The 20,465-nt window shown below is 42.8% G+C and overlaps 1 protein-coding gene across 1 annotated transcript in view; it reads right to left on the minus strand.

The window, feature by feature from the left end:
- Nucleotides 1-14,785: 14,785 nt before the first annotated feature.
- RHEB (Ras homolog, mTORC1 binding) overlaps nucleotides 14,786-20,465 on the minus strand; it is a 30,519-nt gene continuing 24,839 nt past the window's right edge. Inside the window, exons 7-8 of the mRNA XM_088150061.1 lie at nucleotides 18,726-18,807; nucleotides 14,786-15,265 (exon numbers count right to left, since the gene is read on the minus strand). Of these exons, the coding sequence (XP_088006187.1) occupies nucleotides 15,173-15,265; nucleotides 18,726-18,807 (175 nt within the window). The 3' untranslated portion in view covers nucleotides 14,786-15,172. The remainder of the gene's footprint in view (nucleotides 15,266-18,725; nucleotides 18,808-20,465) is intronic.

The following is a 20,465-nucleotide window of genomic DNA, read 5'->3' on the forward strand; positions in this document are numbered from 1 at the left end:
TGCAGAATTCCCTCCAGAAGTTGGATCCGATTGTTCTGGGAATCTGAATGTGCCAGTTGACCTTCCAACCCATGGGGAGAACTACTGGGTTTGTTTCCATTCTTCAGGAAGCCAAGGTACCACCAAGGTACCACCAAGGTATTCTGGAGACCTGAACTTCAACTCATTCACATTGACGATGGCCATGTCATGCACCTGTTGCAGTCAATGGGTGGCCTTTCTGTGTTTCCACAACAGATAAGCATTTACTAAACCTGACCCGTAACACTTGAAGGACAGAAAAGAACACAACCCAAATTTGGGACCCTAATCAAGATGCACTGAGCAATTTAACCATCCTTTCAAAACCATGAAATGTTCTTCAAACTTTACAAGAAAAGATGAAATTAAAACAGAGAGACCTCCATTTACAGTGGCTGTCCATAGTGGCGTTGCTCAGAGTAGGAAATATGCAATGGTGTGTTTGTACATATGTGAAAGGATATAACGACCCTTCTTCCAATGGCAAAGAGACAACTCCCTTTGAGATTTCAAGTTGATAAAAGCAGGACTTATAAAACATGAGTCCTATTTTGATGAATATTATTACAGGTTCAGATGACCCCACTGTTGTTATTTCTTCTGAGATGCCAAGATAATCACGTCCCACTATGCGAGTATCAGCACTTTTTGCTCTCTGCATGCTTATATTTCAGAGAAATTGCCTTTCTGGAAACTCTGGTCACGTGGCCAGGCAGTTCAGCGCAACAGCATAAACAGGATCAGGCAAGATTGCATTAGGCACCAAAAATGTCCCATTGTTTTGCTTCCAACTTTCTGGAAAAGAATGTGTGAATACATACATGGTCTTGGTATGTACCTTTTTTAAAGTGTACTTTAAGTGGCAAACAAAATTACTGCTTGCCACCTAATCACTTCCAGAAGGGATTCATTTGCTATTTTCACAGGGTAGAAGGGAGCTAGAAGAGGTATCTGTAGGCAGAGCTAGGTTGAAGAGCATCACTGGAAGGCAATATATGAAGCTGATAGATTGCTGCAAACTCAGTTCCAGAAGAGAAGAACCAACTTTGTTCTTACTTTTATTTCAATCAATGACCAAATCAAGGGAGGAGATTTTTCCCTGCCTCAATCAGCCTACATTAATTTTCAGTGGAAACATCTCCTTCCCTTGTGTTATTAATGCAAGAGAGCAATCCAATTTTTCAGACAAATTACAAGAAGATACCTGGGTTCCTGCTGGTGAGCAGCTAATAACGTGGAAGTACAGGAAGGAACCTTTCCTTGCACTTCCGATCTAGAGGATTTTTTTTCCCACTCTCTTTTCTATAAGAAGAAGTCAGTTTAGACCAGCCCGACAGCTGGCCTTGGTGTTCTTTTGCTTTGGAGGTGGGTCAAAAACCCTTCAAATCTTCAGATCCTTCCTTTGCCACTTCCTGCCCGTTCATTCATCTTTTCAGCTTTTTTAGTACCACAATTTTGAAGGGCAGGAAAAAAATCTCTGCGAAAGGAAAGCTTTGATTTTTCCTTTCAAAGCCCTGTCTCTGGCCTTGGAAGGTGACATTTCAATGCATCCTAAGAGACTGGGGCTGCTGGATTACATCCCACATGTTTGAAACTGCACATGGGAACATGTGCATATGGGAAACATGAACTCACCAAGGATGAGGACAGCATTATCCAGATGGAAAGAAACTGATTTACAAAAAGAGGAACCTGCATTTCCTGCCTCTTGTTCATTCCTAGCATCGTCTTCATGTTCCAGGATAAAACAATATTTTTTTCTGAATTCTACCTCAAATGATACCTGACAAGTGTTTCTTAAGTTAGATCTTCGGCATATTGGGTGGGACTCTTTCTTGATTAGATATTATAACAATTTTCCCCAACCCGGTTCCTTCCAAACGGATTAGATCTCAACTATTGGAATGCCCTCCCATGGCCGACATCTGGAGAACACCTGAAGTCTTCGGTTGACCAATTAACAGCTGTGAAGTCAAGGTGAGCAATTTTCTTCTGCAACGCACTTTGTTTTAATTGGCTCTTAAGATGAAATTCTGGAGAGACGTTGCTAAATTTGGGGCACTGTTCTCCTGTATTTTGGCACAAGAACCTACCATTTCAGGTTCTAGCCTATGATCATCAGCTGGGGGAAGCTGCTGAAACCTCAGAAAAAGGAATGGAGCTGTTCCTGTGTGGATTCGTTCAGGATCTGCAAGAATACAACTCCAACATTTGGAGTATCATACCTACCATCACACACATTCTACTGTTTTGATTGTTATTCCTTTGGAAATATAGTTCCCGGAAGAAGCTTCATCTCTCTTTTGGAAACGGAAAACGGAAATGGAATCCCAGTGAAAACTGTGGTCTAGATGGACATCACCATTTTTTCAGGCAGACACTTTCCCCAACAATTGTAACTACATGGCCGTGTAGAGCCTCCATGTGTATGTGCAGAGAGGAAAGTAACAATGCAGAGGGTGGGGAATATGGTGAGGTTTGGATTTACTTAATCAAGAGCAATCACCCTTGACTTTTTCTTTTTTCTTTTTTTTGCAGGGATTGAGAAACTGACTGGAAGGGTTAACGTCTGGTTTTCTGCTAAGGTTGTTTGTGTCTGGAGAGTTACAGATTCAGGTGGTGCGAGGCAAGAGGTCTTGCAAATAGGTAAAGGGTCTATGCCACATGGAGCTGCAACACTGAAAACTTGCAAAACACAGATCTGCAATTTAAGGAGCAACACTGCCGAGCCAAAGATAACAGATTGGGTGACCCAAGAGGGACAGTGTCATGGGAAGAAAGCAGCTGGCACCAGTGGCAGGCTAGCTCAGATGCCGTGGGTGAAAGGGGTCCTGAGTGTGAAAGCAGGGGCAAGAAAAGGAAATGATTCTGCATCTTCCCCCAGATTGTCTTCTCCTTTGGATGGTTGGATGGTTTGAGTGCCAGTGGGTTGTGAGGATGGAGGTCAAGGAGAAGTGGGCTCACTTAATGATAAAAACACAAAGATGGCAACTTGTACCCCAGATCTTGAGCTGGCACTGCTTCCTAAGGTTAGGTGGGCCAAACAGAAGTCGATCTGTTTGGAGGGCAGAGGGAGATCAAGGTGAGTTCCAGTGGGTGGGGCAAATCTGCTACAGGATGCATGAAACAACCCAGAGTGGTTATCAGTGCAGCAGCGTGCAAGTCACAATAAGTAAAGAAATAAACAACATAAGACACAAATAAAAAGGCTGCCCTCTTTTCTGTACCACACTCGTATTTTGACTTTCAGCCTTGCACAACTGACAGCCCTCTGATGCAGGCTGAGAATGATGGGAATTGTCATCCATCGCCTAAAGGGGCTCTAGCTGGAGAAGACCATTTTGGAATATGGCCATAGTTTTAAAAACCATGTTTTTCATAGTTTTAAAAACATAGTTTTAAAGACAGGTATCCATAGAAGCGTATATGTGTAGCTCAGGGCTGAACTGTGGAGTCCTTGGGGAAAACAACTGAGCTCAGAGAATCCCCAAGGGCTCCACAAAAACAGGTATGGGCTCTCACACACAGACCCCCAATGGAGCAACTGTTTTGAATCAATGGCTTCTACCCTTCCTGCTGCCTTTTGCTTTTGTGGGAGACCTCATGGGGTGGAGAACCTCCAAATGACAACAGACCTTTACCCAGCCTTGCTCCGGGGTCTGGCCCCTATTCCTGGGCCCCATACTTTCCTCCAATGACCCAGCTAATGCAGGGCAGAAGGCATTGGCTAACTATGAACCTGGTGGATACTTTTGAGCAAGCTGATGATTCAGAGTTGTTTCAAAACTGGAAGAGGATTCCATTCCATCCATCAAACGTTTGAACGTAAATATTCATCACCCAGGCTTCTCAGGAACATGCCAGGTCCAATCCCCATCTGTTGCCCACACGGACTCCCTGATCTGAGCCTCTTGTTCCTAAGCACTTTGCTCACTTTGATTTAACAGCAGCACAGCCTGAATGATCATCAGCACATGTGGCAAGAATGCTGCGAGGTTTCTTGATCTAAGTCAGATTATTTTGCGGAGAAACAGCCCCCCTTTCTCCTCCCCTCAGCTCACAGAAAGGGTGAACTCCAGGGCAGCGGCATGCGCAGATGTTCATCCAGATGTTCATCGAAAGTGAGCAGTTCAGCTTCCCACCAGACTGCCAAGGCGAAGAAGACACTCTTGCTGGAAATGGGCAGATTCAAGGTCAGCAGATGTTTTGGCTGAGTAGCAGAGTGACTTAGCGTGAGGCCATCTCCTTGTCCAGCAGACCAGGGGTGCCACAGGCACGCAGGAGTATCTGTCTAATGCCATGTCTCAGTAGCCAATAGCGGTCAGGCATGTTTTTACTTTGAATGATTTGCACAGGAAAATGAATGTGGTGCCTTTATGAATTAATACAGGATATTCTGACCTCATGAGAATGTAGATCTGAAATATGGAATCTCGTTCTTCAGACAGCATTAGCTTCTATAATTCCATCATGTTTTTCTTTGGTCCAAGTAAGTTTATTGTTACAGCAAGTTTAGTTTGAAAGCTTTCAACTTACCAATAGACTAGGGATACAGATGAAGATCCCGTCTTGGATCAGAGATATGATGAGATGATGAAGTGGTGGGTTGATTGCAAGAAAACGTACAGAACCAGGAGATAAAGAAGAGTTTGTGGCTGAGCTGACTCAGAGAGCTGCAGGTCCTGATAATCACCTCTCAGTAATGGAGGATCCCCAGGATGACTGGTCCCAGCAGAACAGCGCTTTGGAATCTCCTAAGATCAGGTTGCTCCAAGACTTGGCTAATCTCTGGAACAGTGTTTCTCAGCCTTGTCAACTTTAAGATGTATGGCTGGCTGGGGAATTCTGGGAGTTGAAGGCCACACATCTTAAAGTTGACAAGGTTGAGAAACACTGCTCTGGAATATTTAGGATCTAAGAAGCTGTGAAGTGGGTTGGTCCCAGCCATACCATACACAGAGCAAGGTAGGATGGGATAACTAAAGAGTCCAAGTGACATGCAGTCATAGAGGCCATGAGAGCAGAATACTGGAAGCCTCTCCTACACCTCTGATCCATGTTGCTCAAGCTAAGGACCTCCAACATCCTTGAGTCTTTCTCTGCTTCTCTTTAAAGAAACAACAGCATCCACTGTGTGATGGAATAGGGGAGCTCCAAAAGGATTTGCTTTCCCTTAGCATCTTAAAGGGGACCAGCAGGAGTCCATTCAGGCTGCAGACTTCATTGCCTTGCATATACGATGCCTAACGCTGGGCAGATCTCTGGATATTCATGCTTCCCTGCTTCCTTGCATAGCAGGTGGCTGATATTCTGCAACAAGCCACATCTGCTCTTCTCCACTGGACTTCCAGACAGCTCACAGCAGCCCTTGGAGACTGAAAGGCAGTGTCCGCCCTACAAAAGGAAAAAAGTTGCTAATCCTTGCATCCAGCTGTGGTCCTTCAGCTGTCCTCCAGACGTTGACCATGCTAGCTGGTAGGTTATGACTGTTGCAGTCAAACGTATTTGCAGGAACCTGTTGGGGAAGGTCGATTGACCTCATAATTAGGGAAGAATTCCATCCTACGTGAGATGTGAGATTTAACTCAAGGGATCTGGATCAGATGAGCATTTCTCCAGGATCCAGATCCCTTGAGTTAAATCTCACATATGTAGGAATCCAACATTGGACTCACTTCTTTTCAACCATGACAGCCCATGGATTGTAGCAATGGGTGCAAGGTGGATCTCAGTCTGCTCAATGTGTGAAAGCGGCAGGAATCCTATGCATGCCCCTTTCGCTGTGAGAAGCACATTAAATATAAAGAAGTGAAACGTACAACGTTTTTTTCCAAATGTACTTCTCTGCCTGGGGTCTTTCATATTCAGCATCTGCCATCTAATAATATTGACTGAGATGTTGTGATTTTTTTCTGTAGCGTTATAGAAACACCACCATATTTGGTAGCAAAGAGAGGGGATGACAGATTTAGCGTTTTGTACGTTTTAATGGACGGAAGAATTCACGCACTCCGGTGACAACACTTGAAGCCTGAATCAAACCAGATACAATGATGACTTACGAGGGCTACGTTTTCTCCACATCTGACCTAGCCTTTAAGTTCATGAGAAGCAGCCTCTGTTAGCTGCCTCTTCTTCTTCCTGGGTGAAAACGGGGAATCAAAATTGACCGAAATATATATTTTTTTTCTGTTTCTTTAGAGCTGAACGGATTCATTGCAGGAGTTTGGGCTTCAGCGAGCGCAGGGAGTAAGGCAGGGGATACGGCGGGCGATGCCACTAGAATGGGAGGGACTGAAATTTCACAACATTTCCCCCTTGTTTGGGAAGGGAGATTACCCAAATACATTTGGAAACGGACATTCCCCCAAACCTGACAGCTTTGCCTGCCATTTTGGGCAGCCGAATTTTGGGAGACTTCTAAGGCAGAGTTCCTCAACCTCAGCAACTTTAAGACGGGTGGACTTCAACTCATGGCTGGCTGGGGGATTCTGGGAGTTGAAGTCCCCCCGTCTTAAAGTTACTGAGGTTGAGGAACCCTGTTCTAAGGAGCACATCAAGATCTCAAGCTGAGAATTTTTCTGACCCTTCCTACAACTGATCCTTTTTTAAAAAAGAAAAAGAGGGGGGGGGGGATACCCACACAGCAACAATCCAATCCTATTAAGAATGCTCTGCTTTTCATTAAAAGTGCGTTAGAGGGTTTTTTGCTAATGCGTCAGAAGAAAGGGACCCTCCCTGGCCACAGACAAGCGTTTGGCAGGCAATTCAGACCCTTTGGCCAGAGTGCCTAGAACTGTTGTCTTTTGCCCTCCTTCGAGATGGTCTCTTGGCCCAGACCCACGAAACGTAAACCGAGACTCCAGCTGTGCCTCACACAAGCCAAGCCCTCCTTGACTCCAGCTGAGGGCTTCACCCCCTTCGTCGCTCTCTGGCACGCATCACACGCACGAGCCTTCTGATAGATGGGTTGGCTCGTCCAAAGGAAGCGCATGGTACAAGGAAACGAGAACATCAATCAGTGAGGTCAGCCCCCAGCCGCTCTGTCCCTTATCAGGGGATGAGACGCAAATGGTGGAGTTCTTCCCCACCCCATCCCCGAGGGAAGACTGATATCCAGAGAAGTGTCGAAAGCCTACAAGGGCAATCCTGTGTGATCCTCCGTTCTTGAGGGAAAGATGCCCTCGGAGAAGACATAGAAGGCAGAAAGAGAGGGTGGGTGCTTTATTTTGCCACTCCTGCAACCAAGAACGAAAGAGCAAGAAGGCCAAAACACTTCTGTCACATGAAAAAATTGAGTTTGGCAGAATTTGAGCAGGGGTGTGTGTGTGTGTATGTGTGTGTGTGTATCTATCTCCCACATTTCCCTACAGGACTTGTTCTTTCTTGCACTTGTTCGATGTTCACTCTTGTTTCCTTCACTTTTCTTCTAGGTTTCCCAAGATCCACTCTTGACAGTCCCCCTCCCCAAAAAAGATATGTCCCACGCTGAAAACCTCTCATCATCCTGGTATCCAACCCTGATTCTCTCAAGTGTCTCCTGGATCTTTGGACAAAATGGCATTAGCTAGGCTAAGCAGATCTCCAGCCTCTGTCCCCGGTTATCATTAAATGCTAGTCCAGGCATGAAAATGCTTAGAAGGCAAAGGAAAGTTGTCAAGGAGAAGAGATACTTGAAGGCAAGTACTCAAGACCAAAGTAGACCAGAGTAGAGAACACTTAGAAATAACACACGAAACAGTAACCTTTATTCTAACCCACAGTATCTGTATTCTGAATAAAACCACTGCCTCGGTAGTCCTACCTTCCTTACCTCCCTACCTCTGAGTTCATGGATTACATGTACAGTAAAGTTTGATTTGCATAAACTTAAATAAGGGGGTTTCATTTCCACCCCTTTTAGGTTTGCTACTGCAGCCTCCAGTACCAAAACACAACTTTAATGTAAAAGAAATTTTATAAAAGAAAAAGCAGTGTTTTAAGCAGTCTACAAGATGGCACTGCTCTGATATAAACTCGAAAAAGAGATCAGAATGAGATTCAAATTACAACAGAGCACAAGAAGATTATAAATAAAAATAAGGCTGAAGGACATACGGAGAAATAAAGAAAGTTAGGCTCAGCATCACACAGAAAACAGTCAAACCTAGTGCAATATTCCTGGTTAGACAGCTTTTATCTGTTTCACAAAGGTGAAAGAATTCCAGAAGCAAAATTATCCTCTGCATTGCTCCAGAAGTCCTGTCCTTCCCCTTCCTCTTTCCCCAGCTTCTGTAAAGTTCTGCATTAGTTTTTAAAATGACCAATTTTTTTCCATTTCCAGCAAAGCGAGGAACTGGGGTTATCTGACTCTGTATGTGACTAAGAGCTGAGTTTCACTTGAAGGAATGTGGATTAAGCATCTGAGCCTATCTGGCAATATAATATAATAGAGAGCAACAGAGAAATACAGGTAAGCTAAATTAATATATGTTTTGTCCACTCCTATGAGACTTCTTTTACTTTTTTAATAAATACTTTTGCAATCCAATGCTACTTTTGCATGAATAAATAGAAGATTACAGCACAATAGGGAAAAAAAAAAGTTATTGCCCAGATTCTATAACCAGCAAGCAAAGCCTAGATACCTCCTGACTTTCATCAGGACAAAACAGCCATCATGGACAAAGCTCAGTAGCAACGTCCTCAGTAACCAACGTAGAATCTTGGCATTTTTAAATGCATTCTGGAAATTCACCATCAACAGGCACAAGAATGTTCACAAAGTCCCCTTAAAGCTCAGTAAGCCCAAAGAAACATACAAATATTTGCATTTTTAAATGCAACCCGAAGATTCAACATAAAAAGGCACCTGTCCAAAAGTTCAACAAACCAACCCAATGCAGCTTTGAGACTTTCCATGTTTATATGCACCCTAAAACTCAGTAATTGGACCTAGAAGCATTCACACAGTAAATATGCACATCAAAGCTCAACATACCAGCAAATCATGATTACGCGCTCAGTTTTTGCATTTACACTAGATACCTGCAGTGTACGGATGCTAAGTGGAAAGGAGCTTCCAGTCTAGGGTGGTACATTTGCTGGACCTGTTGGAAACTCCTTAAACAAGCTGCTGGATGTAGGACAGCCACATAATCCCAGGAAAACATGTGTCCCAGTTACGGAAGCGTTAAGAAGCTCCAACAGCTATAGAGAGGTGACCCATGCTGGATCTGAAGCACCTTTTCTGTTCTGAATCTAAATACAGCACACCTCTATTTTATCAACTGCAAGACCATCAGCAACACTTAAGTATGTTGCTGAGTAGTGTACTAAACCGGTCACATAAAACTACCCATAACGTCCCCAGTCGTATGCCTCTAATTCAGTGTTTCTCAATCTTGGCAACTTTAAGACGGATGATCTATCCCTAACCTGGTCCTTCAGCTCTTCCAATGGTACCTCCATCACTGCTGTAACTGAGTCCATCCACCTTGCTCCTGGTTATCATCTTCTCTTTCCTTCTACCTTTCCCAGCGTTAGAGCCTTTTCCAGAGAGTTAGGTCTTTGTGTAATGTATCTGAAGTAGGATAATTTGAGCCTGGTCATTTGTGCCTCGAGTGAGAACTCCAGGTTGATTTGTTTAGCGATCCATCAGTTTCTTTTCTTGGCTGTCCACAGTATTCTCAGGAGCCTTCTCCAACACCCAAGTTCAAAGGCGTCAATGCTCTTCCTCTCTTGCTTCTTCCCAGAAATGTCTTCATAAAGGTAGATACCCTGGCTGCTTCTCCCGGGTCAGTGCTCTCTCATTCTTTTGAATCTTTGCAGCTCTGTCCCTGCTGATCTATTAACTCTTAACGGAGCTGCCCCCTTGGGTTAATTTCCCCTTCCCACCAGCTTTTAACTGATTTGTGACCCAACTTAGAGACCCAGCTGTTTAACGAGGTCTTAGCCTGTTTTCTTCCTTTCTCAGAATTTGCAAGGAAAAAACCAAGCCCTTAGAGCGATATGTGCATTTACAAAATAAAGTTCTCAAGCTGGAACAAATTGACATGTATGTACATGAACTTACTACTAAAGGTGTTTCTGGTAAATCCTTACATTCCCCATCCCCCCAAAATGCAGGGATGATCTTAGAAAAGGAAATCCATTCTTGCTTGACCAGGACTGAATGTGTGTCAGACAAGAAGACAAATGAATCTTTTCAATTGCGCTCCTTTCCCACCCCCACCCGCAATGCTCCAGGATTTACTGCGGGCCTTGAAAGTCCACGTGATTGAAGCAGACCCATGTTTCATAGCATCCACAGAGGGAACTGACTCAGCTCATGAATGGCCTTTCCTGGAAGTGATCATGGGGCCTGCCAATCTCCAGTTTCTAGCCTAGGAAACATAGATTATTATCTAGAAAGGAGAGACCATCAATCTCTTATCCTGGATGAGTAACTTATCCCACCCTGATCTTCATTGGTCGTTCACGCTGATGGCATCTCCTGCAAGGCAGATTGACTTCTGCATCTAATGAATCAACTCGTTGAAAACGGAGCATTTTTAACAAAAATAAAAATTGCTCCAGCGTATAACAGTGTGTGTGGCTCCTAACGCAAATTCCCTCCTGGGGTTTTGTAAACATCACTGTTTTAAACTGTGTATTTAGATTAATTAGGATGCACTCCATTTTATTTCTCAATCCCCTCTTCCCTTCTTGCATTTCAAAGGGAATGTTTGTACATTGCAGACCACCCCAGTTGTGTGATTCTGCCTGGCAGGACAACATAATTCCAGATTTTCCCAAAAGATTGCCCCTTGAAACCATCCAATCCACTGGAATGTTTAAGTTTCATTTCCATCTTGCAGTATCTTTTTAAAAGTAAATCGATATCAAATATAAACACAGTTAGAAAATAATGTTTAAAAATCCCACTTTCCCTGAATATGAAGATATGTTTAGTTGGGGATGTTTTCTGTCGGCGGCTGGATTTGCAAAAACCACCAATGGAAACTCTCCTGTAGGTGAGTAATGCAGAGACCAGGTTAGAGATGGCAGGAACTTGCAAACACCAAACAAATACATCCGGGGAACAATTCATGCTTAGCTGGCAAGAACTCCAAAGCTTAGGTTCTGTTGATACAGAAATGTTAATGTAAACCTGACAATTTAAGAAAAGAATAACTCAGTGGGGGAATTCAGCAACACGTGTTCAGCATTCACTAGTTCCATTAGAAAACCTTTAGTAATTACAATAAGGAAGAAATACTGAATAGGTGGCCTCCTGTTTAATTTCTTACATAATCTGTTTCCACTTAAGCTTCCTTTCCTGGAATATCTAAGTAATGTCAGAAGAAGCCCCAGAGCAGCGTTCAACCTAGTGCCACCAGTCCCCACATCCCCCAGCTACACGCAGGGTTACCAGGTCTGACTGCAGAAATGCAAAGAACCACGAGAGAGCAGTAGAGTTCTATGGGAAACCCTCTGCTGCCATCTAGCGGTCATTCCGCATTTCTGCAGTACAAATATGGATACCTTATGACGTAAAGCAGGTTCATTGAAACAATCTATGGTAAACTAGTTTGATTCTGGTTTCAGTAAGCAACGTGATTTATGTGATATGTTAGTTTGTAACATAAATCAAGAGTCGAAAACAGCCCTGGATATTTTGAGTCCCCTTATGGAAATGCAGCAGGTAAAGAATCGGTGTACAAAACATAAACTCTTGCAGAATTGCTTCTGTAGCGCTCATTATATTTTAACATGATGTCTGAAATGGATTGTAATAAATTTCAATTATCAAGGAATAAATGCACATTGTTTGTTTTGGAACTTGGACCTTCTGCTGTCACTTAGGCCTCCAAAGCAACGAATTCATCTGTGGCTTCAGGAGGGTCTGGTGTGCTTCCATCAAGCCTTCTTTCTTCTGCAGAAACCAAGATCACCATGCTGGTGCAAGACCACAAAACGCTATCCATGCGTGTTATCTGGCTTCCTGAGAAAATTAATGTTACACAATAGCCAATCGTCTCTATCATACCTGATGCACGTCTTTGTCAGTTCACCAACACAAGGCTGTTTTATGAACAGCCGTTGTTAATAAGATAATAACAAACAACAATGTAAAAATAATAATAGAATATGCTTTCTGCATTTCATCTGATTGGTTCCCACATCCACTAAAACACTGGCAGATACATTTTGTACATCTGTTCAGCAGACTCGACTGCAAACGTGATTATTGTTTAATAAATGTGTTCTTATTTGCAATGCTAGAAACTATCTAAAGAAGTCAACTGCTCTTCGATTCAAAACAGTGCTATAGCATCTAGGCGCACGTTCCTTTGATGGTCTAGCGCTTGCAAAGGTTCTGAGTGCTACAGAGTTAATTCCCATATAATCAGCAGATTCAGAATGAAATCAAACTGGCTTAGCAAGTGCTATTTTTGTCCCACACATCATTTATTAGCAGGAACATCTCTGTTCAAAGCACTCTGGGGACATAAGCTAATTAAATCTTCATGTTACCCCTGGGGATAAAGCTAATGGCAACTGTCCCTTTTCCAGAGATGGGGAAATGGAGCCCTAGGCGTAAATAGCAGAAGAGAGTTTGCAATCCAGCCTCTAGTACGTGCTAGAATCAGGTCCAGCATGAACGTTAAATGGATTCCCAGGGCCAGAGTGTTTATTCCTTTGGAAAACTTGTCATATGTTTCAACATGGAATATATGAGCTGTGGGGAAGTTGTCTGGAGTCAGATTTGACCTCCATTTTTGAGAGGAGTCTGACTCCCCAACAGCCACCCTGCTCTACATGAGGAACAGAGATCTTCTACGATCAAACCTTCAGCAGCAGCCCCAGCGGAAACAAAAACTGTTATATAATAGCAGGGAACGTCACATTCAAATTGATTACTAATACTCAAGCTATTTGGAGAAGCACGTGCCAACCCCATCTTTGTTGAGAACATACTGTGTTATCAAATATCGCTGTAGTTCCAGAAATCCTTTACCTAAAATCGTTTTTTTTAAAAAAATAAAAAAATAATAATCTGAACCAGATTTGCCCATTTCTAAGCGTTATTGTCAAGAATCCGTAATGTTCAAACTTGTCCTTGGAGAAAAATTAAATGGTAGTATTTTGAAATAATTTCCTACTCTTTCGAATAAGCACAAAGATTCACCCCAAAAATATCTTACAGCCGCATGAGACAAAGGCAAGAGGTATCAGCAAGGAAAGTGATTTGGATTTTCTGCCTAATTACAACCTTATAATGGCTGAATGTGCATTATAATACTGAGTGTGGGACCTATCAAATGAGCAAAGATCACAGTGGTCAACGTGTTGTTTACTTTAGTAAAGTAGTTGGCAATTTAAAGCAATTGTTCTGCAGCCTGTGTTTCCATTAACTCTTGCCAGGACGAAGAGCATCAACTTAACTCAAACACATTCCCAGCGATAGCTGTGAGTTGATGCATTCACACACACACACGCACACCTGTAAAAGCCACCGCTCTACAGCAACCATCCGCTGTATCAGAAGCTACACTGCACTGGCTTGAAAAGGTGGTTTGCTGTTCCACTTTCAGACCAGGCCTTATTTCAGAGAGCAAAGCATTTGCAAACCGCAAATGGATGATCTTGGCAAGCATATGAAACTCAAAGAAAGAAGTCTGGTTTTCAAGACGTTAAAGAGGAAATACACATGTAATGCTAAATTAAAGTATAATTACCACCAAAGGGAATTAATGAGGTGCTCATAGTGCAAGAAGCAGCCATTAGGGGCATCTCTGGGGGGGAGCGGGGAGGGGGATCAGAAAGGTCAAGATGGCAGTAGCAACCTTGCAATTGAAGACTCCCTTTTTCACAGGGAGTGCATGTAGCCGAGTCTTCAGCTGTGTGGTTGCAGCCACCTTCTTGAGTGTTATCCCCCTCCTGCCCGTGAAAGCCCTTGCCAACCCTAATTATTTTTTGACACATTTCTGACACCTGGACCGGGAGGCCTCGCTCAGAGTCACCCATGCCTCAGTCACCTACCATTTGGATTACTGTAAAGCGCTCTACATGGGGCTGCCCTTGAAGACCACCCGGCAGCTGCAACTGGTCCAGAATGCAGTGGCATGCAGAGCTTTGGATGCCCTGCAGCTCACCTGAGTAACACCACTGCTCTGTGAGCTGCACTGGCTCCCAGTTGCTTTCCAGGTGCAATTCAAGGGGCTGGTTATCACCTTTAAAGCCCTCCATGGCACAGGGCCAGGTTACTTGTCAGACCGTCTCTCCCTGAGGGTATCTGCCTGTCCTACTAGGTTAGATAGGGTGGATGCGCTCCAGGTCCCCTCTCTTAAATCTTGTCACCTAATGGGACCTTGGAGATGTGACTTCTTGGTGGCCACTCCAGCCCTTTGGAACAGCCTCCCACCTGAGATCTGAGGGATCCCTACCGTTAGACTTTCAGAAGGCTGTGAAGACCTGGCTCTTCCCCAAGCATTGGGCTAGGATGGGGGTGGAGCTGGGAGGTTGTTTGGTCTAGTGCCTGGGGGGAAGGGTACATGTTTTTAACCATGTTTTTATGCAACACTTTATGAGATAGGTGGCCCTAGTTTTCATCCTAGCGTTTTCCTCACATGTGCAGGATCCAAATCTTACAGATTCTTTAACTTACCTCTGAGACTTTTCTCTTTGAATTAAACCATCACAGAGTTCAGTAATGCCATGCTGAATTATATTATCCTGGGAAACTGAAACAAAGTACTGTTAATGTGGAAAGAATTGCAATCCTGAAAGGGGGCACACCTAGGTTTGCAGTATTTTATTTACAAGTATACATTGAACACAAAGAAACACTGATATTTAAGCCTAGTTAATAGTAGTGTAACAATATGCTTCATCTGGATGATTATTCTAATCCAATTACACTGAAAAATTAATGCCAATAAAATTCTTGGTCATAATATTAAGAAATACAATATATAAATTGAAAATATGATTGCTTAAAATTTGCAAATGGAAGTGAAGCCTTTTTGAGTCAGACTTTAACATAATCGGAAGGGAAAAGTCTCCAATTGAGTGTATATTGTTCAAGTTAACAGAAGAACAAGCGTAGTTTCACTGTGAGGGGAACAGGCAGTTTGCTTCTTTAGATAGAACAACATATTCCCACTTTTCAGCCTTCACTGTGCAATCACATCACCGAGCACGATGATTTCCCTTGTGAAGATGCCCCGTCAATTTTCTCTGCTTCCAAAATTATCCTCCTGAAAACATCCACAGCAGTCTGAAAGAAGGAAACAGAGGGAGATCCGCTAAGAATCCTATGGCCGTCGTACAGAATTCCTTCTTTTATGTTAGAACAATGGTCGAGATGACTGGCTCTTGGTCAGCGTCATCAGGAGATGTATGCGAGGTTCATTACACGCAATGAAAAAATAAGCAGAACATCATCCCAGCTCAGAGAGTGGTCTAGTTTGTGATACAGTTTTTATTCACCTCCCATTGCTCATCTCACTCTAGTAATCCAGGAACTCTGACTTTGCTCACAATAGCCAAGATACAATTACACTCAGCTCCTATACTGGGGATTTCCAAATGCTATGACTAGGACCTTCATCACAGACCAGGCCCAATGTTGCTTACTGAGTGCTGCCTTGGGATACAACCATTTTGTGGCATGGGGGGGCACGGCATCTGTCCTTTGAAAGTCTTAGAGGCCATGGAGATGCTGGTGGAGAATTTAAAGAAATGTAATCCCAGCCTATCTGGAAAGCATCATGCTGAGGAAGCTGTAGTAAGGAATAACCAGGAAGAACTACCAGGAACTACATATTTTCCACCCAAATGCTGGCCTTCTGTAGGTTGATTAGAATAACCTGTCTCTTACTATGCCATTGATTTTCGGTAGCATTTTTTCCCTCCACTGTTTTTAAAACACACACTGAAATTTATTTAAGGTTTGGGACTGCAGAAGAAACAGTTGCACAGAAAATGCGCTAAGAAAAAATACTGGTTCTGGCAAGTAGAATGGCCCAAACTATTGGTGAGAAACCATCTCTCAACATTTTGGAGTTAACCCACTGGCAAATCCAATGTCTGCCTCTTTATATAGCAAGAATTATTTGTCAACAAGGTATAATTTTGAATTGGGCTTGCTTCCAAATTTGTTCCATGGATTCAAGTGATCCCTTAAGCATCTTAAAAACATAATATGACAAGTAATTGAACAGTGTTTCATCTAATGCCAGATGTGCACGGAATCTCCTGCGACATTTTAAAACCTAAAATCAAATTAACATATTCACCATAACAATGCACGTTTCTATATATAAATGTTCCATAAGGAGCTAATTAATTTATTTCTCCTGAATATTATACTTTAGCACAATCCCAAACTGCACTGACAGCTAATCAACAGTTTCTTCCACACAGATTTCAAACCTGCAAGCCACTTTTTCTCTTTAGAAAAAACAAACTCCCAGGAATACCATTTTAATTAAAAGATTCTACTATTTAATCAGGAGTTTAGAAACAAGGAAAGTCTATTCTCATATTAATAAGCAGTGGTTTGATGAGTAAGTTACAAATAGCTGGGCTCACCCACTGGGCTAGGGCATAAACCAGGGTTGGCAAATCACTACTACTGGGTTCAGATATCATATTAATCCAGGTTCAAGCCACATGATTAAGGTTTTATGGGATTTAGTGGAAAACAGCTAATGTTCTTTTTAGTTCACTTGGAGAATGGAAGACTCTCTAATCTGTGCTGACAAACTTCATGACAGTCTTTCATCTTACACTACAGCTTAAATTGCCCTGCTAGTCCATGGAAAATAGTGATTCTCACCCTACCTCCTTTCACTTTTTATAAAACAGTTTTAGGCAATTGGAACCACATGACTGTATTAATTTTCTGATGTCTGCAACAGTTTCACAATAGTCTTGCTGGCTGAAATGGGTAGCATATGGTGACTTGTGACAGTAATAGTCAAAGGCGTGGCAATCTTGAATTTTCACTATGAAGATGGGTCATTAGCAGGTTGCAGGAAGACTGATTTGGAGAATTCCTTTCCCATTTTCCAATACACCCACTCAATTAACTAGCAATTCCGGTTTCAGAAATAATGGAAGAAAAGGGCGAGCACCGAAGTGAATTTAAAAAGAAAAAGAGAGGGAGAGAGGAAGGACAAATGCCAGGACAAAATTCTTATTTAAGCCTGTTTAAAAAATGTTTTCCTTTCTCAAGGGCACTGTAAAAACCAAAACAATGCAGAAAGGATGACAGGTAGCTGTCGACTTACGACCACAATTGAGACTGGAGTTTCAGTTGCTAAGTGATGCAGTCATAAAGCGAGACGTCACGTGACCGCATCGCTCAGCAATGGCAATCCTGGCTCTCCCTGTTGCCATCGTTAAGCGAATTCCACTGGTCATTAGCCGAGGATCCACCCCGATCCAAGCCATTCCTGGATCCCCAAGCCTCTGTAAAGTAAAGGACTGCCTCCTTTTTAAGTCTTCCTACCCGACTATCTCCCCCACAACTCTGCCCTTTTGGATGCCCTGCACCCTGCCTTGTGGGGCAGCAAACAGCCCCAGAACGGCACAGTTCTGGGGCTGCTTGCTATGCTGCAGCTCAGGGGCTGCTTGGCCCTCCTTCCCTTGCTTGCTTGCACAGTGCCCTCCTTTGCTCACTTGCACACACAGCACCCTCCTTTGCTCATTCACACACACCATTGCCCTCCTTCCCTCGCTAACACCCACCAGTGGCCTCTTTCCCAGTTTGTATGCACACATGCACTGTACCCTCCTTCCCTCGCTCAAGAACTCTCCATGGTGTGTGCAAGCAAATGAAGGAGGAAGAAGGGCGCGGTGTGTGTGAGTGAGCAAAGGAGGGCACAGTGCAAGTGAGCAAAGGAAGACCAGGGTGGGTGGGGGAGACTTACCCGAGCGACTTGTGACCTCCCCTGTGAGCTTCCCCATTGACTGCTTGTGGGAAGCCGGCAGGGAAGGCTGCAAATGGCAATCATGTGATTATGGGGTGCTCGGCAACCAGTCATAAGTGCAAATGGGTTGCCAAGCATCCAGATTACAATCATGTGAATTTGGTGGGTGCTACAGCAGCCATAACTTCGGGGACCAGTCTTAAGTCCATTTTTTCAGCACTTACTGTAGCTTCAAACTGAATGAATAGTCATAACTCGAGGACTACCTGTAAAATGATTTACAGCATACATATTTCTAAATGGGTGATTTTCTGTGTATATTCTAGCTAAATGTCTAATGTAGGATAGCATCAAGTTATGAATGCAACCAAAAAAGTGTATTTATGACAGTCAAGAATGCTGCTGCAAAAAATAGAAAAACAGTAATTAACTACATGGAACATAAACATTATTGAAACATATGGCATATATTCACTTCTAATATAAATGAAAATAGAAGCAAAATGACTCCCATGAGGACAAAATAAGGCACAAAATTGTTTTACTTTCTGGAGCATCCATAAATTACTTGACTGGATTGCTGTGCAAAACTGAATGAGGTTGAAAGCTGCTGTGCTGTTGCTACCCAGAGGTGTTGACACAAGTTTTAATAATAATAATAATAATAATAATAATAATAATAATAATAATAATAATAATAATAATAATAATAACCATAATAATATTTTTACAGGCCCTTGAGCTTCTTCCCTCTCTCTTTTGCTCAATTTCAAAAAACAGGATTTAAAATATATTTGTTACCTGGTTTTCTTTAGCAGAAGATTCCAAGAAAGCCGCATTCCAGGATTCTGCTAAAGCTTTCCCTTCTTCATAGCTGATCACTCTGGAGTGGAGATGGGAGAACACAGCAATTTGTTGCAAAGGACGCATAACAGGGGAAAGACCCAGCCACCCTCCCAAAATTCAATGGCAGTGTGACCCTGAAGTCCTGGTGTGTTATTTTTGTAGCCTTGAATTATCAACACTGTACAGGAAAAGATCTGTCATTTTCACTAGAGGGATATGCAACCAGCATATTGTTGGGAAGGGTTGGGACTCTATTGTCATACGTATGTAAGGAAATGGATATTCAGGTAGTAGAGTGACATTAAAACTTCACAAATGATCACAACTGTTTGGCAGCAACAACTTAGACACCATCTCCAATTGCGCATTACAACAGTTTCACAAGCAATCTGCTGTGTGTTATTTTGGGAACAGCCAATTGGGCCCACTATGGAAATGCTATGCCCTTCAAAGGGTGCTGTGCTGAGCACCTGAGAGAGGATCATTATTTGGGGAGTCTTTCTTCTAAAAGACTGTTCGAGGAAGTGAGGTAGCAACAGAAGAATTGGTCTGTTATCATGATTAGGAGTTCTGGCTCAATTGTTTTTATTTTTAAATAAATGCATTCATGCATGCTTTGACGGTAAGTAGCTTTTTCAGCTAGCACAACTTTCCCAGATGTGGTGATCTCCAGAGTTATTGGACAACTCCTATGGAATCCAACAAGCCACCAGAAAGAAGTTATGGGAGCTGCAACCCAACACGTTTGGGTAGTGTCAGTTTAGAGAAAGCAACTGGGGCAGGGAGGAACCTCTGTGGCTATATTGTTGCAATGCACATTATCAATGAAATGAAGAAGCATTACATGCACTCAATGACAGCCAAATTATTCAGGTCATCGCTAGCATCCTGAATAGCCACAAAACTGGCCAGAATTCTCAATACAGCAGTAGCGGTAGAGGTAGTAATAGCAGCAGTGGTCTTGGCGCTATAAGGATAACATGAATAAGAAGGAACGCAAAGAACATTTTCAAGTGTAATTGCAATGCATGAAATGATGTGCCAGGGAAAACCTCAAGTTCACTAAAACACGCAGAGAAAAAGAAGCAAAAGGCAGTAAACGCTGCCAAAAGAGTGAAATAAAACCTCAGAATAATTTGTCTGATTAAATACGGCTACCAATGTACTACTGTCCCAGACCTATCCCTAATTAAGTTTTAGCGTTATGAAAAATATTCTTCATTTTCACAACAGTTGTACATTTCTACCTACTTGCCCCACAGAGAGCATGAGTGTGCACAAACATGTATGCCACGTGGATTCCTTGCAGGACCAGAAAGCAAATTAAGGATTTAGGAAACAACAGATTTCCTACATATCCCACAAAGATCACTGGGTGAACCTGAACCTCTGATGTCTTCTTAATCTAACCAGCTACATAGGGAGGCTGTGAGACTGAACCTGAATAACCCTAAGACCCTTGGAAAAAGTGATAAATGTGGGATAAATATAGCACGTCCTTGGCGGCCTTCAGCTAAATAGGTCATTGACTGGCCAGTGATACAGGCTTAGCTGGGTTTACAAGCATAGGCAAATAAAGGCCAGAAAAAAGAATGAGATGAACGTTTTGTCTCTGAGGTAATATATCAGAGGGGGAAAAAAACATTTACAAGAATATTTCATGGAGTGTAACTGCCCTGACTCTTTAAATACTGC

The sequence above is a fragment of the Python bivittatus genome, unplaced genomic scaffold (genome assembly GCF_059951505.1).
Source record: "Python bivittatus isolate LINGU-HERP-01145 unplaced genomic scaffold, Pbiv_v1 ctg000610_np1212, whole genome shotgun sequence".
Taxonomy (NCBI): domain Eukaryota; kingdom Metazoa; phylum Chordata; class Lepidosauria; order Squamata; family Pythonidae; genus Python; species Python bivittatus.